Source organism: Halichoeres trimaculatus, unplaced genomic scaffold, assembly GCF_033239565.1.
Source record: "Halichoeres trimaculatus isolate MK-OKI-2021-1 unplaced genomic scaffold, fHalTri1.1 fHalTri1_scaffold_4, whole genome shotgun sequence".
Lineage (NCBI taxonomy): Eukaryota > Metazoa > Chordata > Actinopteri > Labriformes > Labridae > Halichoeres > Halichoeres trimaculatus.
Genome location: NW_027437182.1, coordinates 13,213,966 through 13,240,097, shown reverse-complemented (window position 1 = coordinate 13,240,097; position 26,132 = coordinate 13,213,966). Strand labels below are relative to the sequence as shown.

The 26,132-nt window shown below is 39.3% G+C and overlaps 2 protein-coding genes across 2 annotated transcripts; one reads left to right on the top strand and one right to left on the bottom strand.

Moving 5' to 3' along the window:
• Positions 1 to 979: 979 nt before the first annotated feature.
• LOC141789342 (dipeptidyl peptidase 9-like) lies at positions 980 to 14,839 on the top strand. The gene is made up of 21 exons (XM_074668719.1): positions 980 to 1,165; positions 3,104 to 3,194; positions 3,374 to 3,618; positions 5,090 to 5,202; positions 5,302 to 5,475; positions 7,226 to 7,394; positions 7,480 to 7,590; positions 7,770 to 7,898; positions 8,493 to 8,554; positions 8,649 to 8,749; positions 8,914 to 9,091; positions 9,232 to 9,391; positions 9,497 to 9,576; positions 11,108 to 11,278; positions 11,700 to 11,835; positions 11,991 to 12,136; positions 12,229 to 12,375; positions 12,582 to 12,734; positions 13,051 to 13,193; positions 13,380 to 13,491; positions 13,648 to 14,839. Exons 2-21 carry the CDS (start codon positions 3,139 to 3,141, stop codon positions 13,738 to 13,740), a joined length of 2,679 nt encoding a protein of 892 aa, XP_074524820.1. The 5' UTR covers positions 980 to 1,165; positions 3,104 to 3,138; the 3' UTR covers positions 13,741 to 14,839.
• A 1,459-nt stretch (positions 14,840 to 16,298) lies between these two features.
• LOC141789068 (angiopoietin-related protein 4-like) lies at positions 16,299 to 19,097 on the bottom strand. Its single transcript, XM_074668356.1, has 7 exons — positions 18,538 to 19,097; positions 18,315 to 18,425; positions 18,125 to 18,212; positions 17,458 to 17,571; positions 17,232 to 17,327; positions 16,862 to 17,137; positions 16,299 to 16,751 (listed from the first exon to the last, which is right to left on the bottom strand). The coding sequence occupies exons 1-7, from the start codon at positions 19,012 to 19,014 to the stop codon at positions 16,579 to 16,581; spliced, it is 1,335 nt and encodes a 444-aa protein (XP_074524457.1). The 5' UTR covers positions 19,015 to 19,097; the 3' UTR covers positions 16,299 to 16,578.
• Between the last annotated feature and the right edge of the window lie 7,035 nt (positions 19,098 to 26,132).

Here is a 26,132-nt window from a genome sequence, read left to right as displayed (position 1 = left end):
TTGTAGTTACATAGTGCTATTGTTTGACACGTGACAACAAGCACATTTTCTAAACTCATTAGCGTAGTTTTAAGGTGGACAGGTGCTCCAAGACGTGTCTGTAACTTGAAATGATGGTGAATCCTGGTTATGTCCTACCAGTGCTCATCTACCTGCTCCAATGTCACTTAGCAGAGCTAACATAACCTCACTCTTGATTTTATTGATACACTCTCAAGATTGATTAGACCACTGCAGAATAACAGCTTCATGTGGGTTGTAATGCACATCATCACTAACACCCTCACCTATATTTTAACCTGTACACTCTTACTCTTCTGTTAAGCTTTATTCTTCTCTTCTGGCCTATTCTATTTGCCAGTTAAGCTCCATTTTCAACCATTACTACAAAAATGTAAAAAAGTTTTTCATCCAAGAAAAGTAAATATCTTACTTCTCACTGCTAAACTTTGCTGGCCATTGCAGTTGGGACTTTGTATCACAAATGGATTGGTTGTCCACTGGTATTGAGAAAAAGTCTTTAGAAAAAAACTGATTTTGGTGCTGATGATCTCCTTTTGAATTGTGGATTATGAACAGGCAAATAAAAAAATGAGGCTATTTCAAGGTCACTTAAGAACTCTCAGGGCCTAAGTTTAACCTGTTTATCAGAAGTAAGAGGCAATTACAGATTCAATATTTTCCACTCGAAATTTTTGAGAAAATTAAAAGGCTTGTCCATTGATTTAGTCCAAAACATAGAGTGCAAAGACTACAGAAAGGTCCAAATATGGTCTCCAAGCTGAGTCAGAATGAGATGACTAATCATGTGCAGCCTTAAAGCAAATATTGTAGGAATCTTATCTCATTTTATTTAGAACTCAATTGGACACAACTTGAAAAACTCTAATTTTGAAACTTTTAGGTAAAATGCTACTGAAACGTCTGAATCTAAGAACAGGAGTAGTATAATCTTGACGGATTGTTTCCGGTTCAGAGGTTGGTATTTTGGAACATTTTATTCTGAAAGCTATTTCCGCGTTGTTAGCATGTTAGCATTGAGCTCCCTGTTCCCTGGAATTAAGTTGTCTTCTGTGAATTAATATCAGCATTTATCGCCGTCTTCGTTTCTGGCGTGTCTTCATAAAAGAGGAGAACGACCGTTAGTATTTTAAGAACGCAGCGCGTAAGTCACAAATTAGTCTTTACTGTTTTCATTTGCTTATAACTGACATTTCTTCAGGCTAACGTAAGTTCCTGTTTAATGGGTGGCTAACCAGTTAGCTCCAACAGCACAGCACGAACTGAAATTAAATTTAATTCATATTCAAACACAGTTTACCCGGTTTGATGACACCCTGAGACTGTGCACCGTGAAGCTGTCAGCTTCGTCATTCGATGTGTCAAAAAGGAAACCGTTTATGTTGCACAATGGGGATTTTTACCTAAAGGATCGGTGACTTGCAAGATAAAGCCAAATCATGTCTGATAAATATATTGTATATAATGCCACAGGGAGGTTTTGCAAGCCTCTACTTTTCTTATTAAGTCATATTGAATGAGTTATCATTATAACAAGATTCAGCGAGCTAGATGATAAATCATGTCCACATATAACAACAGTTACAACTTGCTAAAACTAACTTATACCCACATAATACATGAAAATGATGGAATTGGTCTTGTATTAGTGGAAATAGACAATCACAGCACCACAGAGGACAAGTGGGACCTTTCTAACAGATATTCACTCTTGATCTTCTTATGTTAAAGGAAGTTTCACTTTCAGTTTAACTGCTGTTCACAAAGTCATTGTCACAAGATCCACATTTACATAAACTGCTGTACCTCGGAAGTCAAAGAAATGAATGAATCACCATTTAATCCACACCGTAAAACTTTTCAGACTAAAATTACAATAAAGTATTGGCAAAACTGCCAGAGTTAACTTTAGAGTTTTTACAGTATCCTCACTATTAATAAATTCAAGATAGTTAATGTAGTTGAAGTTACAGTAAATTGCTGTGACGATTCCAGAAATATAGCATTTAGTTTACTAAACGGTTAGTATATCTCTACGGCACTGTAGGAAGACAGTAACTTATTGTTATCTTATGTGTGGTAATTTGCGGCAGATGAAATGTTTAGATCGCTGCAACTGCAACTTTCTGAATTGTGGCTCAGTATTCATACAATGTCACAATTTTCCCATGATCCTCAGCTGTAAACTGTAAATATACAGTTCTACAGTGTGTTTTAACAACTGCCTTACTACCACTTTAAAATCAAGACTTTTTTTAGGTATTGTGAATCAAAGTATTTAAAAGTAATTCACTAGTCTTCTCGTTCCAACAGTACTCAAAAAAGTTGCTTACTACTGAAATTATTATTTTTTTCATCATTAAGGAAATTTGTATCATGTCAGATATTCAACCTCAAGAACTGCTTGAATGTTTCTTTCAGGAGCTTTGACTTCTTCTGCCAGTCTTTGTAAACAGATTGTGTTTGCTTGGTTGCCCTGATGACCTGGAACTTTATTAACATTTTAACAGCAGTCATATAATAATATATGTAAAACTGTCAGAAAAATAGCTCTAGCTCGACTTTCCTGCCTCCTTGATATTTGATTTGTTGTTCTTTAATATCTGATAACACTCTAAAGGGAAATGCTGCAGTGGTTGCTGGGGTTGAACTTCAGTGGAATTTGCACTTCATTGAGGCCCCCTGGGAACAGAGCAGCCTATAGTGTCCAGCTCTCAGTAAAATGTGGAGTATCAGTGTAACATTTGCCACAGTAATGGCACAGGCGTTGGATGTCAGCATGATGTGGCTGAGTCACTCTCAGATAGACTTCATATCAGGAACACGCAGCTGGAAGTGTGGTGATGGTCGCTGAGCAGCTCCTTCAATGAAGCAAAGCAGAGTCGACTGCCCTGGAGTGGGCTGTCACCTCAGTAACAGCTTCTCTGTATTATGCACATTGGTTCAGCTTAGGGCTTGATCAGAGTTTTATATTTTTGTATCATTTGATTGTCAGAGTATGCTATGGATTTTGTTTTAGCTTGAATGAAACCTCAGTGTCTGCCACCGTGAGTTCTCATGTGTTCACCTGGTCTCCTCACAGGGTGTCAGATCTGGTCCAGGGTTGTTGAACATTTCATGCACAGAGTAAAGAGGCTGAAAATTGAAGACAAAGCAGAAGACGGCCAGAAAAGGTATGTTCCCTCTTTCAAATGTCCTTTCCATATGTTTTTATCTTTAATTTTATTAGAAGAGTAGAGTACTTGTAGCACTAGCACTTGCTAAAATAGAGGTCCGCTATTAAGAAATCTGTATTATCTGATTTAAGTTCTGATTAACTGAAGACCTGAACAGTCTGATTGTATGTCCACAGGGTCAGGAACACACTGGCAGGGATGATGGGGGTGGACGAGCTGTCGGACAGCACAGAGGTGGTGGAGATGGAGGATGTGAATCCCACACAGTTCCAGGTGGAGAAGCACACATGGGACAGCCTGAGGAAGATCATTCACAACAGCCGCAAGAACACAGGCGTGGTGATCAACAAGGCACCACATGACTTCCAGTTCATCCAGAAGGACGAGGACAGTCCTCACTCTCACCGCATCTACTACCTCGGTGAGCTGAGGGGGACGGAGACTTGGACCAGTCGTATAAAAATCATTCTTGTTCTGGACAGGGCTTTAGATTTAAACAGTCTTTGTGCCAAGTGTAGTTTTCAACAATACATGTCAAAATGATTCAAACTCGGCTGTCATAAAGCCTTTTTGGTGAGCGCTGACTTGTGTGCCTGCAGATTCAGCTGCTTCCTCTCAGTGGCTTTGAGAGGTAGCATGGCTCTGTGAATAATCTGTGGATACAGCTGGTGAGTCAGAGTTGCCAGCTTGCGACTGTTTTCAGAGCTGTTTGATGTCCGAACAGCTGCAGTGGATGTATTCAGCGTGTGATGGAGAAAACATGAAACCATTTTGCTTTTTTTTTTCTTGCTTGATTTCATTTTTTCCTGCTTGCAGCTGTAGTGTACAAAATTACTGCTAAATAGCTTCATGTCCTTTCTGCTTCAAGTAGGTACAATTTTGCATAATCAAAGATTTCAATGCTGTTGCCTCAGTTGGTGCGTAATGATCGATGTTAACTCTCCTGCTTGTGCTGTTTATGCAGCATTTCAGGTTAAAATAACAAGGGTCTTAGTTAAGGTTTATTTGGTGTCCCCTTTAGCTGTAAATTGTTCAGATGTGTTGCTGAGCTCCAACCAATAATACACTGGATAATATAAGCTACTAAGAAGTATTAATCTGCTGCACAAACAAGTGAGTTTAAGTGTGAGAGCGTTATGCAAACAACCTTCACCCTCTTTCTTCAGCAGATCTTTAGGAAATAAGTGTTTTACATTGAGCTACAAGAGGTTTATCCTTCTAAATGTTGCTTAAGACATCCTGCTAGAAAACCTACAGATGCTGAAGATTTTATCAGCGAGCCAAACTGCTAAATCAAATCTGTGTTAACTCAGTCAACCTTAGATAGATTGTGATGTAATTAACAGCTACTGAGGTAAAAATCCTGAGATTATGATTTAATATTTCATCATCATTCAAAAGGTGCAACTTGGGGCCACATTTAGCGGTCATTGGGAAATGTAGGAACATTTACTACTGTGAGTTCTTTGGCAGATCTAACTAGGGGTCACTATAGAATCTCTTCATAGATTTTGGGTTTTACAGATTTGTTTTTGATCAGATTGATAGTTTTTGAAACCATCCTCAGCTCGAGCCATTCAAAATTAGTGTAAAACTTTTTTTTAGATTGTGTTTTTATTTGGAATGGACAGGTCAATACAAAAGTATAACAACCTTATGAAAAGTAAAACCAAGTTCCTTGCAGTTTTGTTTTGAGTCCAGAGAAAGAACATGCAACATCAGTTATTCTGAAATGAGTTTAAAGAGGTAGGATCACAGACCATTAGCCCTAATATCAGTGTATCAGTGTGGCCATATTTTAAGTAGTTCTTGGGTACATGCAGATAACAAGAAATTTCTCAGGAGCGCATCACGGGTTAATCTCACCTGCTCTGTTCTCTCCGTCCTGACAGGAATGCCTTACAGCAGCAGGGAAAACGCTTTACTCTACTCAGACATTCCCAAGAAGATACGCAAAGACGCTTTGTTTGTTCTGTCATGGAAACCACTGCTGGATCACTTTCAGGTGAGGAGGATTTTCTTTCTTCCTTTTTTACCCTCTGAAAATTAATTTCAGTATCCTCATTAACCCACCTCTGTGTCCCTTTGCCACCTCTGACCTCAGGCCAGCCCTCACCATGGGGCCATCTCACGGGAAGAGGAGCTGCTGCGAGAAAGGAAACGTCTGGGAGTCACCGGCATCACCTCCTACGACTATCACCGATCCAGCGGCCTCTTTCTCTTTCAGGCCAACAGCAGTCTGTACTACTGCCGTGATGGTGGAAACAAAAGCCTTATTGTAAGTTCAAGGACAGTTGAGTTAGACCTGGAGCCTTGTTCAGAATCATGTGTGGTTTTTGTGGTCAGATACTGAGTGGACAGCCTAAACTTTTGGGGTTATGTCTGTTACTAGATATGAAATCTAGTAACATAGTTTTAATTTTAACAAACAGCTTACTGACTGAAATTAGTTCTGGCTTGTGAACGTATAATCTTAAAAAAGAGAGCACAAAGCTGCATTAACAGTGACTTACAGCTTTTTTCAGCAACAGAACAGAAACTGTTAATTCTACATGATACTTATAGGTCAGCTTCGAATGCTAAAGAAAATCTTATCCTCCCTCCCTTAAAAAAGTACTAAAATTCAAAAGGTGGGTTATTTTTAAAGCTACTGTGAAGGTCAAGTCCCAGATCTAGCTGTCTGCATGCCAAAGTGTCCTTGGGCAAGACACTGAACCCACACAGCCAATTAACCGTTCATTCTTGGTGAGATAATATTTAGTTTTGGGCCTTTTTAGGCAATCAAAATACGATTAATGTGGTTGAAAGAGTACCTAGATAATTGAATCAAGTGAGTAATTGTCTCCATTGATGCAGTGTGACAAGTACAATTCCTACATTTACTGACTTTCTGAAACAGTTATGCTTTAAAATAAAGCCAAACAAAAACATGATTTTGCACGTTTCTGCTCAGGTTATGAAGCTAAAGCTTACACTGATTGTTTTACACAGCTGAGTAGTTTGTAAATGTCCTAACAAAGCCTAATACATTCTTACTTTTGTTTATTCTCTTTAATGTAATTTCATTATCACCTAAGGAGCAGCACGTTTTATCAGATGAATGTATCTGGGTATAATGCATATATCCATCTGATGGGAAGTGGAGCAGAGATATAAAATATAAGACGTTGTGACTAAATAAGATGACATTTATTGCAAAGTTTGCATTATTTATTTACTTTCACCACCGGCAAACTTTTTTGAAAGCTGTGTACTTCTTTATAGACTGATTCGTTCCTATCACTGGAAGATGCGATGGTTGATTTCATGAGACAGTTAAAGTTGCTGATCTGTGGGAGTCAGGTAAACATCAGCTGATAGAGATGACAACAGCTTGATAACTTTTACAATCATAACCAATAGCACTATTAGTTGAAGTAACAACAGCCAATAAAATTTGTAGAATTAATCATAGAAATTTGTAGTTTTAATCCGTAACAGTAGTTTTAATCTGACTTTATCTCGCTGTGTTAGATTAGGTCAGATTTTGTTTTTAAAAATAGGTAATTAGTGAATTAGTGGCAACTTCAACAACAGATCTAGTAACATAGATCATGTGAGGAGTTTTACACAAAACAATAATACCAGCCTTGAATAAGCCCAGGATGGTTTGAGGACAGATTGAGATCAGATCACCCTGGCTACATCCATGACCTCAGGTACATTTGTCAACATACATCTCAGGGGCTGACATTCCTCTCCTCCTCCCGCACTACCTCACAGTTTCATCTGTTAAGGTCTTTTTTTAAAGAGTAATGAAGAAAATGTGGATTTATGCCTTCTATGGATCTGATCTCAAATGGTCACTAAAGAGGCATTTAAAGATGCATGATTTGACCTGGGCATGCACCAGATCTGATCACCCCCTCTGACAATCGCTTCTTGTACTTTCGTTCTACATATTTCTTGTTTGTGTAGATTATATTCTTAAGTGAAACTCCTGCAGCTCTGACCTCAGATGTTCTCTATCTCCTATGGTGTTTGTACAGACGTCTCCTATGAAGCCTGTTGAGATTAAGAGCCAGAGTTCAGGCACACGTATGGACCCCAAGATCTGCCCCGCAGACCCAAACTTTGTCAGCTTCATCAACAACAATGACATCTGGGTGACCAGCATTGAGACGGGTGAAGAGAGGCGGCTCACGTTCTGTCACAAAGGTCAGGACCGAGACAGCCAGACTTTCTCTGCTGGAGATTTTCCCTTTTTCTGAGTTTTAAGAATTCTTGACTGTTTCTATTTTAGGTATTGATAACCCCAAAGATGACCCCAAATCTGCTGGTGTAGCTACTTTTGTCACACAAGAGGAGTTTGACCGCTTTACTGGATACTGGTGGTCACCTGCTGCTCGAGAAGGTGAATAAATCAGAAATACACAATAACAGTCATTATCACTATCATAAAAATATTCTGTTCTGCCTTCCTTTAAACAGGGACAACAATTTTCTAAATGCAAAATCAAAACAGTCACAATAAGTTTACTGTAAGCTCAGACGCTCTCTGACTGGTTTTACTGGTTTACTCTCTGGTTGTAGAGTCAGATGGTGGTAAAACTCTGCAGATCCTGTACGAGGAAGTGGACGAGTCTGAAGTGGAGATCATTCATGTTCCATCTCCAGCTTTGGAGGAGCGCAAGACTGACATCTACAGATACCCACGCGCAGGTACACTTTTTTTTTAACCCCTGAGATTTGTGTTGGTGACAGCACAGAGTCTGTTTCTTCTTGTTGTTTAGTTCCTTTCTTGCACAAACTGCAGCACAGACTTCTGAAAAATGAGTAAATCCTGAGTGCCTCGAGTGGTACAGACAGACTCAACAGAAAATAACACGATTGTGAAATGTAACTCACAATATGATAATGGCTAACACAGGGTTGTAAGTAGGATTATGATTGCTGTAAGGGTCGCTGATTTGGGCTTGATACAAGTACTGTTTTTAAGAATTAAAAAAAAAATAAAGCTTGATGAATCATATTTCTCATTGTAATTAAAACAAGGAAGTCTGTTGATGACAAAGTCTGGGGATAACAAGCTATTTTTGTCACAGTTAAGAGAGGATTATTTTGCAAAAGGGATGTTTTTAAGGCAGCCAGTCATTCGAGCAAAGTTGCACATCGAGAAAGGGAATCTTTGGTTTGCATAAAAAAAAGAAAATGGTATTTTTAATAGAACAGCAGCATAACAGCAAAGCAGGATGATGTCTGTGAGGTTTACAGTGTGTTTATTTTTTGGTGTGTAACCCATTTTTTTGTATTCAGGCAGCAAGAATCCTGATATATCCCTCAAAATAGCAGAAATCAGGACAGACAATCTTGGGAAAGTGAGTACCTGTTCAGCATCCCAAAACATTTCAGTTTTACTCAATGTCTCTTAGAAAAGTTTTACATGACAGCCTGGTTTTATTTCTGCCCTAGATCATCAGCACACTAGAAAAGGTGTTGCCCGTTCCCTTCACCACTTTGTTCCCTGATGCTGAATACATCACCAGAGCTGGTTGGACCAAAGACGGACGATAGTAAGTTATTTTTTTCAAAAAGGCAGAATAAACAGTAGTGTAACCACCCACAGCATTTTTACCTCACGCCAGAAGCTCAAACAAAATGATAAAATGGATTTTTTTGAAGTGGGATCTATTCTGAACACCGGCATCTATCACACCTCTTCCTCTGTGTTTGCCAGTGCGTGGGTGGTGATGATGAATCGACGGCAGCAGTACCTCCAGTTGGCCCTGCTCCCTCCAGCTCTCTTCATCCCTGCACATCAGGACGAGGCCAGCAGGCAGGAGAGTCTGGAGGCTCTGGGACACAACATCCATCCTTTTATCATTTACCAGGAGACCAGCGACATCTGGATAAACGTGAGGCCCCAGTCTAAGACTCGGCTTAATCATGTGTTTGCTGTTAGTTATTTGTTTTGGGTTGGTGTGTTTTTGTTGCTGCTAGACTAAATGAACCAGGGATGGAAAAAAATCATCATCTAAGTCTGTTTGTCTCTCAGGTCCATGACATCTTTTATCCATTTATCCAAACCAGTGATGATGAGATCACCTTCATCATAGTGAATGAATCAAAAACAGGTTTCTGTCACCTGTATAAGATCACATCAATGTTGCAGCGAGGATCCTATGACTGGGCCAAAGGCTACACACACTCTGAAGGTAACAACAGGACTATGAAACACTCACGCCACCCTTTTCTCTTAATTGTCTCTAAGGTAAGTAAATTTATGAATTTGTCAACCTTATCTTTTCTCCTCTCACCAGACGATTTCAAGTGTGCGGTCAAAGAGGAGGTGACAATAACCAGCGGAGATTGGGAGGTGCTGGCTAATCACGGAGCAAAGGTATAACTCAAATGTCAGCTTAAGATTTTAACTTTTCAAAGCTTTACTAACAAACAAAACCAACACAGAACTCAACAAGACTGAGATGTAAATGACTGCCGCAGTGTAGCCACAGCAAGCCAGTCAGGTAACACAACAACACTTATAAAAAAAAAGGTATCAGATATCACAATCCAGTTTTTTTAATTAACTTTTTATTGACACTTTGTAACAAACACTTATACAAAGGTTACAAAATTGTGCCTGTCCTGACACAAGTCTGACCTGAGAGGCTTTATGTAGTTTCAATTCCAATTTTCCAAAGTGTGAATCAAATAAGTAATAATTAACACATGCTGTAATCTTTTCCATTTTGTAAATGTCAGTTGTGATGTCCAGTCATGTCTTTAAAGAAGGGCTCTCCTGAGATAGCCTGTTCTATGTTACAGCCTTTTTACCCACAACTATCAGAATATTCAGGGAATATTTATCTTTGTTTGGCAGATCCTCAGGCAAAAGACAAAAAACATATTCACACTATCTAAAGGTACATGGTGTCTAAAAATGTCCTTTAAGGCCTTGTGTATACCTTTCCAAAAGTGTGATGCCAACATTTTCTCCAGCAGGTTGTAGAGTCGCTGAAATAATGAGATTTTTGGCAGGATGTAATGAAATACCTTATTAGGCATTTCCAGCTGAAACTCCCTCTAATTTTGAGAACTGGTACATTTCCACTGATAATTCCATATTTTTGTCCATTCTTCCTCTGATATGACAATCCCTCCTTCCTTCTCCCATTTTATTTTGATACATATAGCTAACTGGGGTTTGAGGTTAAGTAAACCTTTGTACAGATATGAAATAATTTTACCACCCCTGTACAAATTGTATGCCTTCTTGATTGATTCTACCAAAATTATACTTGATGTCATTGTGTTAATTAACAAAATTCCACAACAGCAAATATTGAAAAAGTCTTGCTTTTCTAACTGAAAAGCACATCAAAGCTAAACAGTGTTCCAGCATTAAGTATGTTGCAGAAGGAAGTTATGCCTTTAGACTTCCACTCTTTAAACTTGCTGTCCAATTTATTAGTCTTAAAGTCTATATTATATTCACACCATTCGGGGACTGAAATGTCATCCTGAAGTTTATAACTGTTTTCCTTATTTTTAGATTCAATTTTACCCATGGATGGATTTCCAATAATTTGTATGTAGCCTTGCAAATTGCTGTCAGCTACGATTGCCCGTATGGGGCTGGGAGTATACTCTCCTCAGTGCATTTCCACTGAGCATCATATGATAGGTCTCAACTGTGCTGCCTGATAGTAATCTTTAAGAGAAGGCAGCCCCCCCCCCCACGCCAATTTCTAATAATAAATCAACAAATAAAACAAAACTAAGATGGAGAACTGAAAGGGAGACATGCAGGTCGTGGTACTGAAGAATACTGTATAAGAAACCGCTTTTAGTTTTCATTCTTTTTGTCTGAACAAAATGTATGACAGGTTTGTTTTTTATTTCCTGTGTTTTTTTGTTTTTTTTTGCAGCGTTTGTCCACTCCTCAGATTTGGGTGGACGAGACAGCAAAGCTGGTTTACTTCCAGGGAACCAAAGACTCTCCTCTTGAACATCACCTCTATGTCGTCAGCTACGACTCACCCGGTGAAATAGTCAGACTCACCAAACCTGGCTTCTCCCATAGCTGCTCAGTGAGCCAGGTAACATGATAAACACACACACACACACACACACACACACACACACACACACACACACACACACAGACACACACATATGCTGGCAGATTTTCTTTAGGTTTGCACTTTCTTCTTGAGGTGTTTTAGCTGTTTCTCTGTTCTCTCTCTTCTTCCAGTTTCAAGCTGTTCAGGAGCCATGATTTTATTTCATAAGTTACTTCTACTATTCTTAATGATCTACATAAATAACACTGACTATCACAACCTTTTTTTTTTACTTTTGACATCTAAATGTTGTTAGAAACAGTCTCTCCTCCTTTCTGTGACATACCTTTGTGATGAACATTAAAAAATATTAACACCCTATGAAAAAGCTCATCCACAGGCATCCTCATTTAAATGCTTTCTAATAAATAACTCTGTGTTTTTATCTTCCACACAGAACTTTGACATGTTCATCAGCCACTACAGCAGTCTGACCACATCCCCCTGTGTGCACATCTACAAGCTGAATGACACAGACGGAGACCCGCTGCACAAAGAGCCGCAGTTCTGGGCGAGCATGATGGAGTCCACTGGTACTAACACTCCACCAACTTACCTAAAACAGATGAATCGTTGTAAAGCAACCATGATGGTTCATTTTCGTTCCACTGATCTAAAGTAAAAGGCAGAATTTAGAAGAATAAAGTAATAAAACGTTATTAATGTGTTTATGTTTGTTTTTTTTCAGGTTTCCATTATGACCGCGTGCCCCCAGAGATATTCAGCTTCACAGGGAAGTCAGGGTTTGAGCTGTATGGTATGTTGTATAAACCACACAACCTGATCCCCGGCAGGAAGCATCCCACCGTCGTCTTTGTGTACGGTGGCCCACAGGTTCAATCTCTCCTGTTCTCATAACAACTCCTTTTGTTTTTTGATCAAATGATGGAGATCTAAATGTGATTTTTTTCCCCCTCCCCCTCCAGGTTCAGTTAGTGAACAACTCTTATAAAGGACTGAAGTACCTGCGCCTCAGCACTCTGGCGTCTCTGGGCTACGCTGTGCTGATCATCGATGGGCGGGGCTCCTGTCAAAGGGGGTTAAAGTTTGAGGGAGCAGTGAAGGACAGAATGGTAGTTACCACCTTAACAGACTTAACAACGCCTTATTTATTTGTTGTTACATGAAAGTTTACACATATTTGCATTTAAATTTTTTTGTAGCTTTTCCTCTTAAGTAATATTTTTTAGCACTTTGAGACTTTTTGTATGTGTACATTTCTTCTGGTTTATCCTCTGTTAATGCCAGGTGAGTCACCTCTCTGTTTCCCTCCGCTCAGGGTCAGGCAGAGATTGAAGACCAGGTGGAGGGTTTGTACTACATAGCTGACAAATACAAGTTTGTGGACTTGAGTCGAGTCGCCATCCACGGCTGGTCGTACGGCGGCTTCCTCTCACTAATGGGCCTCATCCACAAACCTGACATCTTTAAGGTGAAAACAATATTTTTTACCCCTAAATTCCATGTTTTGTCCAGCTGATAGAGAGTGATGTACAATAAACAAAGAGGGGCCCTCTAAAAGCAAAGGGTCATGAGTGTTCATCCTGATTCTATGAAACACTAAACCAAGATTAAGATGCAACAAACCTTCATTTCATTCTGTATTCTTCTCTCAGTTTGCTTTTTTGAATTTGTTGTGAACACATTGACGTTTTTATCCATTTTCAGTGTTACCTATGGTGACAAATATTTCCTACTTTTCTAACTAACCTTTTGAGCTGAAGGAATGACTTTTCCATTGTCTTCAGGTGGCGATTGCTGGAGCTCCCGTGACGTTGTGGATGGCCTATGACACCGGCTACACTGAGCGATATTTGGACACACCTCAGAAAAACCAGAATGGATACGAAGCTTGTTCTGTAGCCCTGCATGTCGACAAACTCCCCAATGAGTGAGAGCTGTCATTTTAAACACTATTTCAAGTTAATCATTTAAATATTTTGAGTAATATCATTCATTTTCTTATGTCATGATCCTCTTGGCTAAAAACAGACTGCTTTATAAATTAACTGGTTTTAAAAACTATGTAAAAATATGAAAATTAGAAAATAACTTAGAGTCGATCTTTGTATCCCAGGCCTAACAGGCTGCTGATCCTTCATGGGTTTCTGGATGAGAACGTGCACTTTTTCCACACAAACATCTTGGTGTCTCAGCTAATCCGGGCAGGGAAGCCATACAGCCTGCAGGTAGGTCATTCACATGTAGTTCATTTACCTTGGAGGAAGTTCGTCCAAGAAAATTTCTATCACCTACTGCACATATTTATTTTATAATGAGGTGTCTTGAGATTTTCAGGGCAGGGACTTTGCCTCTTTTTGATTGCATCTTTCGCTGTTTCTTAGGTTTACCCCAATGAGCGACACAGCATCCGGTGTCCAGAGTCTGGAGAGCACTATGAGATTACGTTGCTGCACTTCCTCCAGGAGAACCTCTGATAAGCCGTCCTACACACACTGAGCCTTTCCCTCCTCCTCACTCGGCTTTTATTCTGTTTCCTCAGTTTATTTAAACACCCATCACTTCTCCTCTCACTTGATTTTATGATCTGTTAAATTCAAGCTATGCCAAACCTCATCACACCTGAAGTGCTGTTTAATAAGTTTCCAAAGCATTTTAGCATCGATAAATCATTCAAACTGTTAAAGATCACGTTTTAATCAAACAGTAGTAAACAAGACTATCACTCAGTTAAGTCGTGCAGTTTTCACACTGTGTTTTGACAGTGGAAAGAATCTGTGGATGTTTTGATTCATGAAACAAGCAGAGGGTGCTGTTCAGAGACCGCAAACAGGGATAAGACACGGTAAAATTAAACATAAATCACAGAGTGATGACGGTGATGATGTTTCAGAAGCAGTAACACGAGAAGTGGACCCACCACGCTCAGGAGACTCTTCTCTCCATGTCGTGCTTTTTTCTTATTCAGCTCTCACCTCATCTTTCTAGGACCTGACTGATGAAGTGTTTCATCATGTTTCTTTCTGTCTATCAAAAAAACAAACAAAAAAACACTGGAGTTAAAATCAGAAACACAAAGCTCAGTTAGAACAAACATACAAACTCTTCAACATTTATGTATCAACTCTTGTGCAATCATAAATGATTTTTTATGTGCTGTGCCACTCTTTAGTGTACCTATAAGAAAAGATACATGCCATATTTTTATTAAAACATATTTCTATGGATTCTTATGCATTCTTCAAGAGAAGAAATATGTAGCGACCAGCTGTGTGTCACTTGCTCGCTTGCTTGCTTTAATTTTCTGTGAAGCTTCTTTTTCTGCTGCTGCTGCCTTTTTGCACGTGTGACATATTTGCCTTGGTGCCAACAAATGAAGCCGTGTATTGATGTATGACACAGCTATTGGCAGTCTGAGGTGCCTTGTGAGAGTGTGAGAGTGCTCGCTCATGAAGCTGATATCAGGGAACCTGTCTGAGGACCTACAATGATAAGATGCCTTGTTACCTGTGTGTCTGATGAGCTCTCATCACCTGTACATGATCTAATGTATCTCACATGTTGAAGAAATAAACAGACGTGAACTTTCTCTTTTAACTTTGTGTCACAAAATAAAGTTATGTTTTCCTTTTTTTAAGATGTTCTTTAAAAAAAAAGAAAAGTACAAAACTAAATTTGGATAACTATCATTATTTAAAACTCAAATTTTACTTGATGTATTAATAAACAAAAGAAAGTCACTACAAAGTTAGGCTTAAAGTTAAGTTCTTAATCAGTTTAATTACAGTTGAGAAGATTGTATCAGATGCTTTCAGACGTATGAAGCTTGTGATAATGTGTTTTTAACATCATTCTACTGTTTCGTAGAGATGCTGGTATGGCCTAGCTGTTTGGCGTGGGCTGAAAGAGTAAGAATAGATTAGAAAAAGGTCTTGTCTGCTGAAGCTCAATGAAAAAAAATTATGTTCAAGTAAAAAAGGAGGGAAAAGAGCAACTTTTCGAAGAGCTTATCTAACCTTTATTTTATTCATTTATGTTATTTTTGGGTCTTTTTTATGCCTTTAATTGGATAGAAGAGAAGACAGTAGATAGCGCAGAAAACAGGGCAAGAGTAGGAGGTGACATGCAGGAAAAAGGCCACAGGCTGGATTCGAACCCAGGCCACCTGCGCAAAGGCAAACCTCATGGAGAGTGACCTGTACCAGTAGGCGATCTGTGCTACGTTCATCCATTTTTTAATGGGCATAAACCTACAACACAGCTGAAAAACAACTATTTAGATTAGTCCATAACTAACTATATTAAAGAGATTTCCATCCAAAGTGAACCAAAGCATGGCTTCCTCGACTGATATATTTTACATATCATGTCTGACCAGCAGAGGGCAGCATTTACTACCTAACAAACCCTGGTCAATCACTTAAACCATATTCAACCAAAAAAATACTATGATATTAGCTAAATAATGTGTTTAAATTCACCAAAAGCCTTCAATTACAAGTCAGTCAAACTTCGGGCAGTTTCAAAACCGAGGTGTAGATACCAAATGATATGTAGGAGATTTTATGTTTATATATCAATTATCAATCAATCAAAATTTATTTATAGAGCACTTTACAACACTCAAGGTGACCAAAGTGCTTTCTAGATTAAATACATAGTAAAATAAGAAATAAAAGCATATTAAAAGAAAGCAACAATGAAACACGTCAGATAAAATGATAGGGAACAATTAGAGTTATCAGTTAAGCTTCATGTCAAATCCAACCACTGGTTTCATGTGCCACTTTAAAGTCTGATATTTACATGTCATGTACGGAGACTTGTCATGGAGGATTTAAAGCTCAGAGTGAAGATCTCCATCAGACTTCTCTCAGTGTGAAGTACTGAGAGTTAAACATTGTGGGAACTGTGTTAAAGGTCTCATATTTTCATGTGTTGACTGTGATTGTGAAGTGTTTAGCGAAAAAGACTAGAAATCAGGGTTCATAAAATATTTAGAGCTTTATTTCATCCACTTTGTAGCATGAAATATATATATAAAAAAAGTTTAATGTGCACATGTTAGAATGAATACACTACATTTGAAATATTTAAAACCAGACATCAACATTAGAAGTGAAACCCTTACAAAGGGGATATGTTCACACCTGTCAATATGACAGAAAATGTCCTCTGAGACAATGACGTATAGCATAGCATAGAGATATGTGAGGATCCAGAGATCAGTAATGTGCTTTTAAAAGTATGTGGACTCATTTCAGTCCTGTAGTTCTTTGGTTTTCTTCTCTTTGTCCTTTCAGAGACTGATCTGCTCAGTGTTTTGGTGCGATCTTGAGTACAGTGGTCTTCACAGAGGTGTTTGGTCCCTTAGAGGATGTCCAAAACATCCCCCGTCTCCTGGACTGATGCTGTCTGAGCATGTTCGGCCTCCTGGGATACCTGCCATTGAGGTTTGAGTCGCCACAGCTGCTGAACCACCAACCGCCTGTGAAACAGAATGAATGTTATTATCTCTTCCAGGTTATCGTCCCATTCTCTGATCTTTTGGGACATTTTCTGCCTGTATGTGTTCAGGTGAAGGTGTTGCAGTCTTACCTGAGAGCAGCTCAGCACAGTTGAGGTCTTTGGTGAGGTCGTTGTCTCTGTCAGCGGTGGAGAAAGGAAGACCAGTGGCTCCGGTCGTCATGATGTTCTCCTGACCCTCTGACTCCGGCTGCAGGTGGAGACTGAACATCTTCTCTTCACCATCAAGTTGGAAGGCGTAACGAGAGGCCTGCTGCTGACCTGCGCTGTCAGTGACCTCCACCTGAAGGACGTACTCTCCTTGTTTGGAGAGTGAGTGGATGTTCTCCAGACCCAGCCAGAACTCACCTGCAGAACCAGGAATGTTCAGGTTAGACTTCATTTCTAATAGACTTTGCTGGTTTTTGCTGATCATGAAATGAGAATTTTGTTCCCTGCTTACCGTTGAGATTGCCGAAGCCTCTCTTGTAACTTTCCCAGAGATGGTTGAAGTTCTGGGATCCATCAAGACGTTTCTGGACAACAGCCCATCCACCGTCTGTACAGAGAACAGAGAGAAGAAGAAACAGTTGAGTTAAAGCAGCTTAATCTACTTCACACAGAGCGTGTTTGATTAATGTGGAAAATGTAATTCTTTAAAAAATGTGTGCATCATAAACTCAACTCACCTGAGGTCATTTCACACAGGACGTTGAACGGCTGGGAGCCCTGTGGTTGGATGGTGTAGATGCCGCTGGCTCGCTGCCCTTGTGTGAATAGATCATGACAATCTTTGGCCAAACCTGAGAAAACAGAGCACAGAAAACTGGTGAGATTCAGTGATCAGATAAAAATCATTCCAGCACATCTGTGTGTGCACTTGCAGAGCTACGTGTGTCCTGTAAACTGCACAGTAGGTGTGTTTCAAAAGTTGTTGTGCTCGTGTTGTCCTGATCTTTGGACTGTGTGTGAGCTGCACTGCCAGCGAGTCAAATATTGTAAAAATAGGTACAAAGGTAAACTTAGGCTGCTCTTATGTCACGTAAGGATACATCACCGTACTGTAAATGTTAAAGCATGGTCTTAAAGGCGTGCACTCTCTAAGACGTTGGTGCTTTATTCAATTAGCTGAAAAGAAGATTCATTTTAATTATCAAAGGAGGGCAAAGGTTGAATCTGAAGTGTGATGGTTTAAAATCTAACTGGGTGTTGGGCTTTAACTCAACAGTTTAATGAGCATGTGAAAGGTCAAACCTAGAGCGAGGTCTTCACCTATTTAAAGTGTTTTCTCTCCCTGATAGTGATGTTGTTCAATCTCTCTTTAACCTTTTTTTTTCTGAGCGTTTGTTTTCTTACCTGTTGTGTGCGTGCCCTGCTCAGCCTCTCCCCTCAGCACCGTCTCTTCATCTCTGCGTCTGTGGGATTTCACTCTTTTGTGTGTAAACTGGTGGAGCAGAAAGCACAGTCAGGAACTGTTGCATTGATAGTTGTGTAACAGCAGATATCAGCTCTAACACAGGTGGTGGAAAGGTTTGCGGTGACTCACCTTATTCTGCAGAGCTTGCAGGTGAAGACTCTGTTTCTCCAGTTTGTCCTGTTGCTGCTGGATTTTTTCCACCAAATGATCGATGCGTCTGTTCTGAGCAGCCAAAAGTCTCTGAAACAAACAGGAAGAGAAACGTCAAACATTTTCCCACATAGCTGAGGTTGAATATAAGATTTAATGATTCATAGAAAGATGATAAGCTGAATAATGTTTCTCTCCTCACCTGGATGAATGAGGCTCCTGTATGCTCGCTGTTGTTGCTCTCCAGTTTTGGCTCTCTCAGCGTCTCCTGCACCTCCTCCTCCAGTCTGTCCATCCTGGAGCTGATGTCCTCACCCTGCTTCTTCATCTCCTCTACCTTTGCCTTCACCTCCTCGCTCTGCTCCACAGCCAGCCTCTCCTTCTCTTCCTCCTCTTTGCCTCTGGCCACCAGACCCTCATTCTGCTCCCTCTGCTTCCTCTCCAGCTCAGCCAGCGTAGCGTTGAAGGCTTTCAGTTTGGCGTTGACGTCTCTCATCTGGGCCTTGCTCTTGTCCACGTGCTCTTTCAGACCCTGGCCCAGCTGCAGGAGGCCGTGAGCCACCACGTTCACGTCGTCCCAGGAGGCGTGTTTCTCCTGCTGTCGTCTGTCCGAGGGGAAAGCAGTTGCTGCGTGCAGCAGGATGGTCAGAAGGATGACGAGAAGCTGTGGCATCTTCATCTTTGTGTCTGTCTGTTGAAGGTTGGTCTCTCTTTGAAGTCTCGATCTGATGTCTCTGTCTCTGTTGTCTGCTCCTGAATGGGACTGTGGGCTTTTTATAGCCGAGTGCTGCAGCAGAGGACTCCTCTGGTTGGTTGTTAGAGCGTGGAGGTGGGTGTGAAGGGGGACTGGGGGCGTGGAAAGTCTTTCATAGTAAAAACTGCTCTAAGGACTTGGACCATGATGCAATGAAAGCTCTAAATTACTGATTAAACAATGGGGTGTTGAATCTTTTGTGCTTTCTTTGTCAAAATCTCCACATAGATAGTTCAAATACTTTTTTCTGTATTTTGATTAAGTGTTTAAGTTGTTGTTTTTTCAGTGTGGAAACATCTTGTTTCAGTCTGTGCAGCCTGTTTAAAAACACTCAGATATTTCAATGAATATATTTCATTTAGTTTGGTTCATTAGGGATCAGAAAACAGTGTTTAATGTATATTGAATAATTGCAGAGACAAAGCTTTTTACATGAGATAAAGTAAGAATATAAAACCTGTGAGAGATTTTTTGTTGTTGTTTTGATTGGCTTGTTAGTTCGCCTGTGTGACAGAATAATCTAGATTCATAACTTGTTCTGTTTGTATCACAAAGTTTTTATCTGTTCATAGTATTTTAAATTCATACACCCTACAACTAGTTTCACACCAAAGTCAAAGAAATCCCAATTTTCTTTGTGACTCATTGTTGATGGAGTGATTTTTAGATTAAAATCAGTTTCTCATTCTTCTGTTTTCTTCATGAATTTAACTAAAAAACGTTTGATTTGAAAGACGTGATTTCAGCATGGATATTATTTTTTGTGTGCAGCTTTGTGGCTTTCTAACTATAATAAGAACTGATGTATTTCAGTTTCTTTTATCTCCCTTCTCTACACTTTAAAAACAGATAGTTAAATTATTTTGTTTATCTCAGTCCATGAAGCGCTCCGGTGTCTGCAGCATAAACCAGGAATGTTGGAGAATAGTCAAGATGGAGGAGTCAGTGTGAGAAGTAGGGGAAAGTTCAACCCTCAGGCCTCATTCCTGACAGCGAAAAATCCAACAATCACACACGCACGCACACACCCAGACACCAGGCACGTGGTGTGCTGATGAGGTACAGATGTGAGGCTAAACACTGAACCAGGCAACCGTTTGTCTGGCAAACAATGACCGTGTGACGCATCAGGAACGTGATTTAAAGAAAGTATAACAGTGTACCCGGCGAAGAGGAAATTACATGTTTGTCTGAATAAAAGGAAGCGCTTGAGTTTCCTGTGAGCCATTAAGCACACATTAAACTGACACTATTGGGGTGTTCAATCCATTAAAGAAAGTCTGACACAACGTAAAGAGATTGACAGTCTTTTTCCCTTTTCTCCTTACATGAAACATTCCCAGCCTTTTTCGTTCTAAAACTGGGAACCCCATATACAGATTATAGTCTTCGTCACAATGTCTTATCTCCCCCAACTCTCTAGTCTCCTTTTGCCTTTGGTGGAATAAGAAGAAAATTCAGAGATCAAAAGATTAAACTATGATTTACTAAAAGAAAAAAAACTTGAATGAAAGCATGGTACCTAATCTGAACATTTTTATTTACACTCAGAGAAAAGTCAAAAACCACAGTCTGTCCGTCTCATCCTCTGGAGACAACGCATGTCTGGACTCATTCAAAGGATAAAACATTCATTACTTAAAGCAAATGTGATGGATGCCACCAGAGAAATGCTACCAATGATGTGTTAACCATGAACAGCACAACAGCTCCCCCAAAGTGAAGCTAAACCTCTGCTGACCATCTGCAGTTTAAGTCACAAAGTACACCACCATCATTACAGCAGAAACACAAATGGACGTCATCTTGCTCGGCTCAAAGTGAGGTCTCCACAAAAACTGCTCTCCCTGGTGGCTGGCTGCAGTATAGGTTAAAAAATCCAGCTTTCCAGCCATTCCAGATGGGCTGTGGTCAAACTTTAAAAAATTCAATACTCCTCGTAGAAATGTTTCTCACATCCAATTGTTATGGTGATTTGAAGATATCATTTGGCTGTCTTGTATTCAAGTCCTCTTTTTTCGGAGAAGTTTCGTTTTCATTTGTTATACGATGTTAAAAACGAGGCTTTATGTAACGTTTAACAATGATTGACAGCTGCCATTCTCGTCTATTTTTTTCGGGGATTGTAAATATGTCGGGAGGTAGAGTCAAGAAGTGATTAGACTCTCGAAAGAAAAAAAATTATATTATTATTTTTGTCACCCAGCTCCACTCAGATTCTCCCAGAATCCCTCATCGTCTCTACCAGGCAGACTCTAGTAGCTACAATGGCTGCGCCTGTGACAGGGGGCATTTTGGCTTCAAAACCATACTTTGATAAATGGCGTAGCCTCGCTGTCCACTCTATATACAGTCTTTGAGCTAGACCATTGCACAGTGCGATAACAAGTTAGCTCCCTCTGAGTCAGAATATGAGCTTCACTTTTTTTAACATCGGTGGATATGGAGGCCCACCGTCTGCAGGAGACAAGCAACCGTTTAAGAATTGAGGGGCAACAATGGAAACTACTAGAAAGGCCGATGTAGTTCAATTACTATTACTTTGAATTTTCTTTGACAGAGAAATAAAAAGTCTGGCCACTAAGGTGTGGCACTTGAAATTAAAATAATGTCATAAAGTATGAGCCAGATTAAAAGGTGAATCATCATTGATGACTATAAAAGGAAAAAAACTGAAGTGGTCCAAAGTGAAAGCACACTGTCAGCGTGGAGCTCTGTTTGCGTAGCTTTTAGCACACTTCCAAAGTACGAGGATTTAAACTTAAACCAACATTGGCCCAGAAATTTTCACTTATTTGCACTCCATATATAGCTGCAGGACACTGACCTGCCTTTACATTATCTTTTTACTATCAGAGCCTCAAACTCCTGATACAGCAGTGAGTGAATCCCCTGTTTGCACAGGGAACACTGGCGTGAACGCGCGCACGTATCTGTAGGCTGCTGTTCTGCACGTCTCTTCTCTCATCAGCTCTCCAGCGCTCAGCTGACGTGAGGCACAGGATTGTTTCTGCAGCTCCTTCTCTTTCCTTCTTGTCCAGCAGTGACTGAACAAACGTTCCTCACGTACATGATTGTCTGGGCACGTGTCTGCGCCTCTGCCCAGTTTGAAAAATAGCTGCTCTCGTGTGAGTTTGAATGAACAAATCAGACACCCAGACACAGGAAGAGCTGCCTGTCTGTGTTCAGACTGTTGAAGCGTGTGCTGGCTGGTATCACGTAATCCTGAGAGGAAGCCCTCAGAGTCAGACGAGGGCATGCTGTCAGGTTACTTTTATTTTCACTTTTTTACACTGCAAGATAATTATATGTCTCAAGGCCAAAACTTCAAATTAAAAGCTCCTGTCATGTTTTCTTGATTTATATGACTTTTTGGAGTGATAATCAGTCTTTATTTTATTCATAGCACTGGGTATTTCAGCTTTTACAGCTGTACACTGTCAACCTGCAGAGGAGTTCAAATCCAGTGTTTATGATATCATTCTGTTTGAATGGCTCATTTGAATCAGTGTTTATGATTATGAAAAGGAAACTGTGACATTTAACAAGATGAGACTGATGGTGTTTTATTGCCTGACTGCAGTGAGCAGAGTCAAACAGCTGAAAACTGAGCCGTTAAGTTATAAATCTGAAGAGAGTTTCAGACTCAGCTGATTCAACTTTTGTCCACATTTTTTCTGAATGAAATACATCAGTTCAAATTTCTGATCTTTTTTTTTTTTTTAGAGATGAATGTGACAACTTTTGCTGCAGCTGTTTAGATATGATGTGTTAGTTTACAAGCCCACATTTTTACTCACATAATTTGCTTGTAGTATCAATACCAAACCATCCGCTTTTGGAAAAAAGATCTTCCCTATTTAAACTACATGGTCAAAGTGAGCATGCAGTAGATGAAACTTGAGTCACTAAGAGGTCAGCGTTGACCAAAATCAGAGCTGAACAAGACAAATTATTGGGATTTAATCATCAGGAAAGGACATCAAACTACCAGTTATTGACATTGAAATGAAATATGTCCACTATACAATAATAAGTCTTATTTGTTTGACCATTTGAATGGAGACCTGCAGTCTGTAGGAGACATGCAACAAGAATTAAGAAGCAAGAACTGAAACTACCAGAAAGACCGAACTGGTTCATTTCCATCAGAAGTTTGTAAATAAAACACTTTTGTTATTATCTTAAGTCAAGTATTGTAACTCTGAATTTCCTATAACAAAGTAAAAGTCTAAACCTCTTGAAATATAAAAAACGTCATCAAGTATCAGCCGGATTAAAGGATGAGTCATGTTAGATGACTGTAAGAGGAAAAAACAGAAGTGGTTCAAAGTGAAAGCACACTGTCAGCGTGGAGCTCTGTTTGCGTAGCTTTTAGCACAGTTTCAAAGTTCGAGGACATTTATCCATGACACTTCATCGTATATATCTTCATATGGCAATGACATGTCTTTGTTTCTTTGTTGTGTCTGGGACTTTGACAAACAAGGGTTGGTATGATGTTAAAAAAACATGTTACATGTTTGTTTTAATGTGTACATTGAATTTATGTCAGTGTCATAGTATTTTATTTGACATTTTAACCATTTTTAAAAGGGGTGGGGGAAAAAATTGAAAATTGATATATCGTGATTTTTTATTTGACAATATCAAAATCAGGCTTCTTTGTCAATTTTTATTTATTTATTTTTTTTTTCAAATTCAAATTTTTCATTTCAGTCTTTGTTTATAAACTGGATTAGAAAAGAGTTACCACTTTTCTCCAGCAGAGGGTTAAATATTTCTCTCTGACTCAAAAAAATATGGCTCCTGGTATAGTCTGTAGACATCATCATCATTTAACTTTTTCCCATAGTCTGGTGTTAAAAAACCAAACTTAAAACCACAAAATTTGTAAATATTGAAGAACTGCAATTTAAGGTGAATCAGCACCGAAATAGTTGTAATAGAATCAAATCACGAGAATAGCTTATCATCCTGGCGCTAATTTTTTAACAAACTAAAGAATCAGTTCCACAAACTGTTAAATGGTGTAACCACAAAAGAATGACGAGTATTAAGTAAAACACCCTTACGAAACTTGTGCGAGTGAACTGGTGAAATAAGTTATTTGTAATGAAATTTCACCTTAGTTTATTTGAAATATTTAATATTTAAACATGATAAAATGGGTTTTGTTATACTTGGCAAGTCAGTAAGCATGTGAATACAGTCAGTAGCTCTATTTTTTGGTTTACAATCATTTTATTAGTCATTTAGTAGTTCTAGTGGGTTTTTGCACAATAGCAGATTTTAATGAGAAAAATCGGTTACACCACGTCTTTCGACTGTTTTCAGCTGTGTGTGGATGAAGGTGATTAAGACAAATTTTTTAGGTTGTGGACCTGCATCCATGACCCAAATCATTCCTTTCAGACCGTCCAAAAATTTAGAAACTGGGCTAATCTCTGCACAACTGTTACAACAAAACCACAAAGTGGTGTCTTCAGACTTTGTGAAAGTTGAAAACTGCGCTCTGAATGTTCCCCATATCAAAATTCCCATCGTCTGTCTCTTTCCCAACAGGAAAACCTACTAATTTGAGTCCTTTACATGTAAAGTAGTTGTTGACTTAATTTTGTTGCAATAGCTCCAGCGTTTAGCTACAAATATATTAGTTGCAGTCCTCTTCAGAATATTTTTAGCCTTCAACTTAATCATTTTATCATTCTTAAATGTTTTAATAGTATTATTGTTGGACTTTAAATTTATCCATATGCATATTTTGTCATGGTTAGGGGTTTTGAAGCCTTTTTTTTCTCAAAATGAAAATCCTCTGTCGTAGGACTTTTGGCTTTGTAGATAACTGTAGTAGTCGTAGTAGTAGAAGGAGGAGGAGTTAATAAGAAAGACATGCAAAATTGAAATATTTCCCAACAAAAAGCCTGTTTCCCAATGAACTCTGCATACTGTGATGATTAGTTAACAACAACTTCAAACTCACAACATATAATTTGATGATGCATTCTGTCATCTCTGATAACATGATAACACATTCTGATGAAACACCAAACCAAATGTAATTATCTGCAGTTTTCATGCATCAAACCTGAACGCTGATAGGAAATGATGACGGTTTACGTCTAATGGCACCGTGACACATTCCTGTATGTTTGCGAGCCCCGAGGGCACTGTAACTGTTCAGATTAGAGGAACACAACATGTCCCGTCAGATCTGCACATGTACAGTACATGAGCTGCACAGAGGGCGGGGTGACGCTGGAGGAAGGGGAGGACAGTGTTTTTAGGCACTAGTGGGTTAGTGTGTGAAAGGTGAGGGTGTAGTCACGTGTCTGGTATGTTGCATCAGCCTAAGGGGGAGAAACCCCCTGACTCTGTTTAGGATCAGACATGGATATGCGGGGGGGGGAGTTTCACATCAGGAAACTGTATCAAGAGCTACAAAACATCCATTTACTGCAGCTGGAGGAATTATATATAGCTCTTGTCCTCAACTTGGCTGTTTGTGTTGTTTTTATCAGTGACCTTAAATTACACCATTTTGGAACCAAACAAAGGGAAGAGACAACATTTAAAGAGTCTAAAGTTAGCAAAGAAGATACTTTGGACTGGATCAGGGATTTTTTTTTAGAAACACATCGAAACAAGAAAAAAAAATACAAATTAAAATATAAAAGACTATGGCTTCAACCCAAACATGGCTCTATAGCTAGCATTTGTTAGCATGAATACTTGAAACAGTGAATTTTACAGGCTGCCTCTGTACAACAATAACTTTACCAACTTTTTGTACAAGTTTCCTGCAACAGTGCAACAACAAGCTCAACTCTGTGAGTTAACACTGAACTCAAAAAACCTCCCTCAGGTTGTACACAACGTGATTTTTTATACAGCGTTTTCATGTTAACGAACACTGCCGCACTGGCTCCTGGCTTTTAACAATTCAGTCAGCTCCATTATTTACTTTGACACCTTTCTCTTCTATTACACCTGTTGTTCAATACCTCCACTGCTGGTTAATAAAAACACAAACTGTGTTCGAT

Excerpts from the sequence above, each read along its gene's own strand:
- LOC141789342 (XM_074668719.1), top strand. The coding sequence starts at position 3,139 with ATGCACAGAGTAAAGAGGCTGAAAATTGAAGACAAAGCAGAAGACGGC. Across the intron at positions 5,476-7,225 it reads GTGGAAACAAAAGCCTTATT|ACGTCTCCTATGAAGCCTGT; the intron begins GTAAGTTCAAGG and ends GTGTTTGTACAG. Across the intron at positions 7,591-7,769 it reads GTCACCTGCTGCTCGAGAAG|AGTCAGATGGTGGTAAAACT; the intron begins GTGAATAAATCA and ends CTCTGGTTGTAG.
- LOC141789068 (XM_074668356.1), bottom strand. The coding sequence starts at position 19,014 with ATGAAGATGCCACAGCTTCTCGTCATCCTTCTGACCATCCTGCTGCAC. Across the intron at positions 18,426-18,537 it reads CAGGAGCCTCATTCATCCAG|AGACTTTTGGCTGCTCAGAA; the intron begins GTGAGGAGAGAA and ends TGTTTGTTTCAG. Across the intron at positions 16,752-16,861 it reads CTGTGCTGAGCTGCTCTCAG|GCGGTTGGTGGTTCAGCAGC; the intron begins GTAAGACTGCAA and ends TCTGTTTCACAG.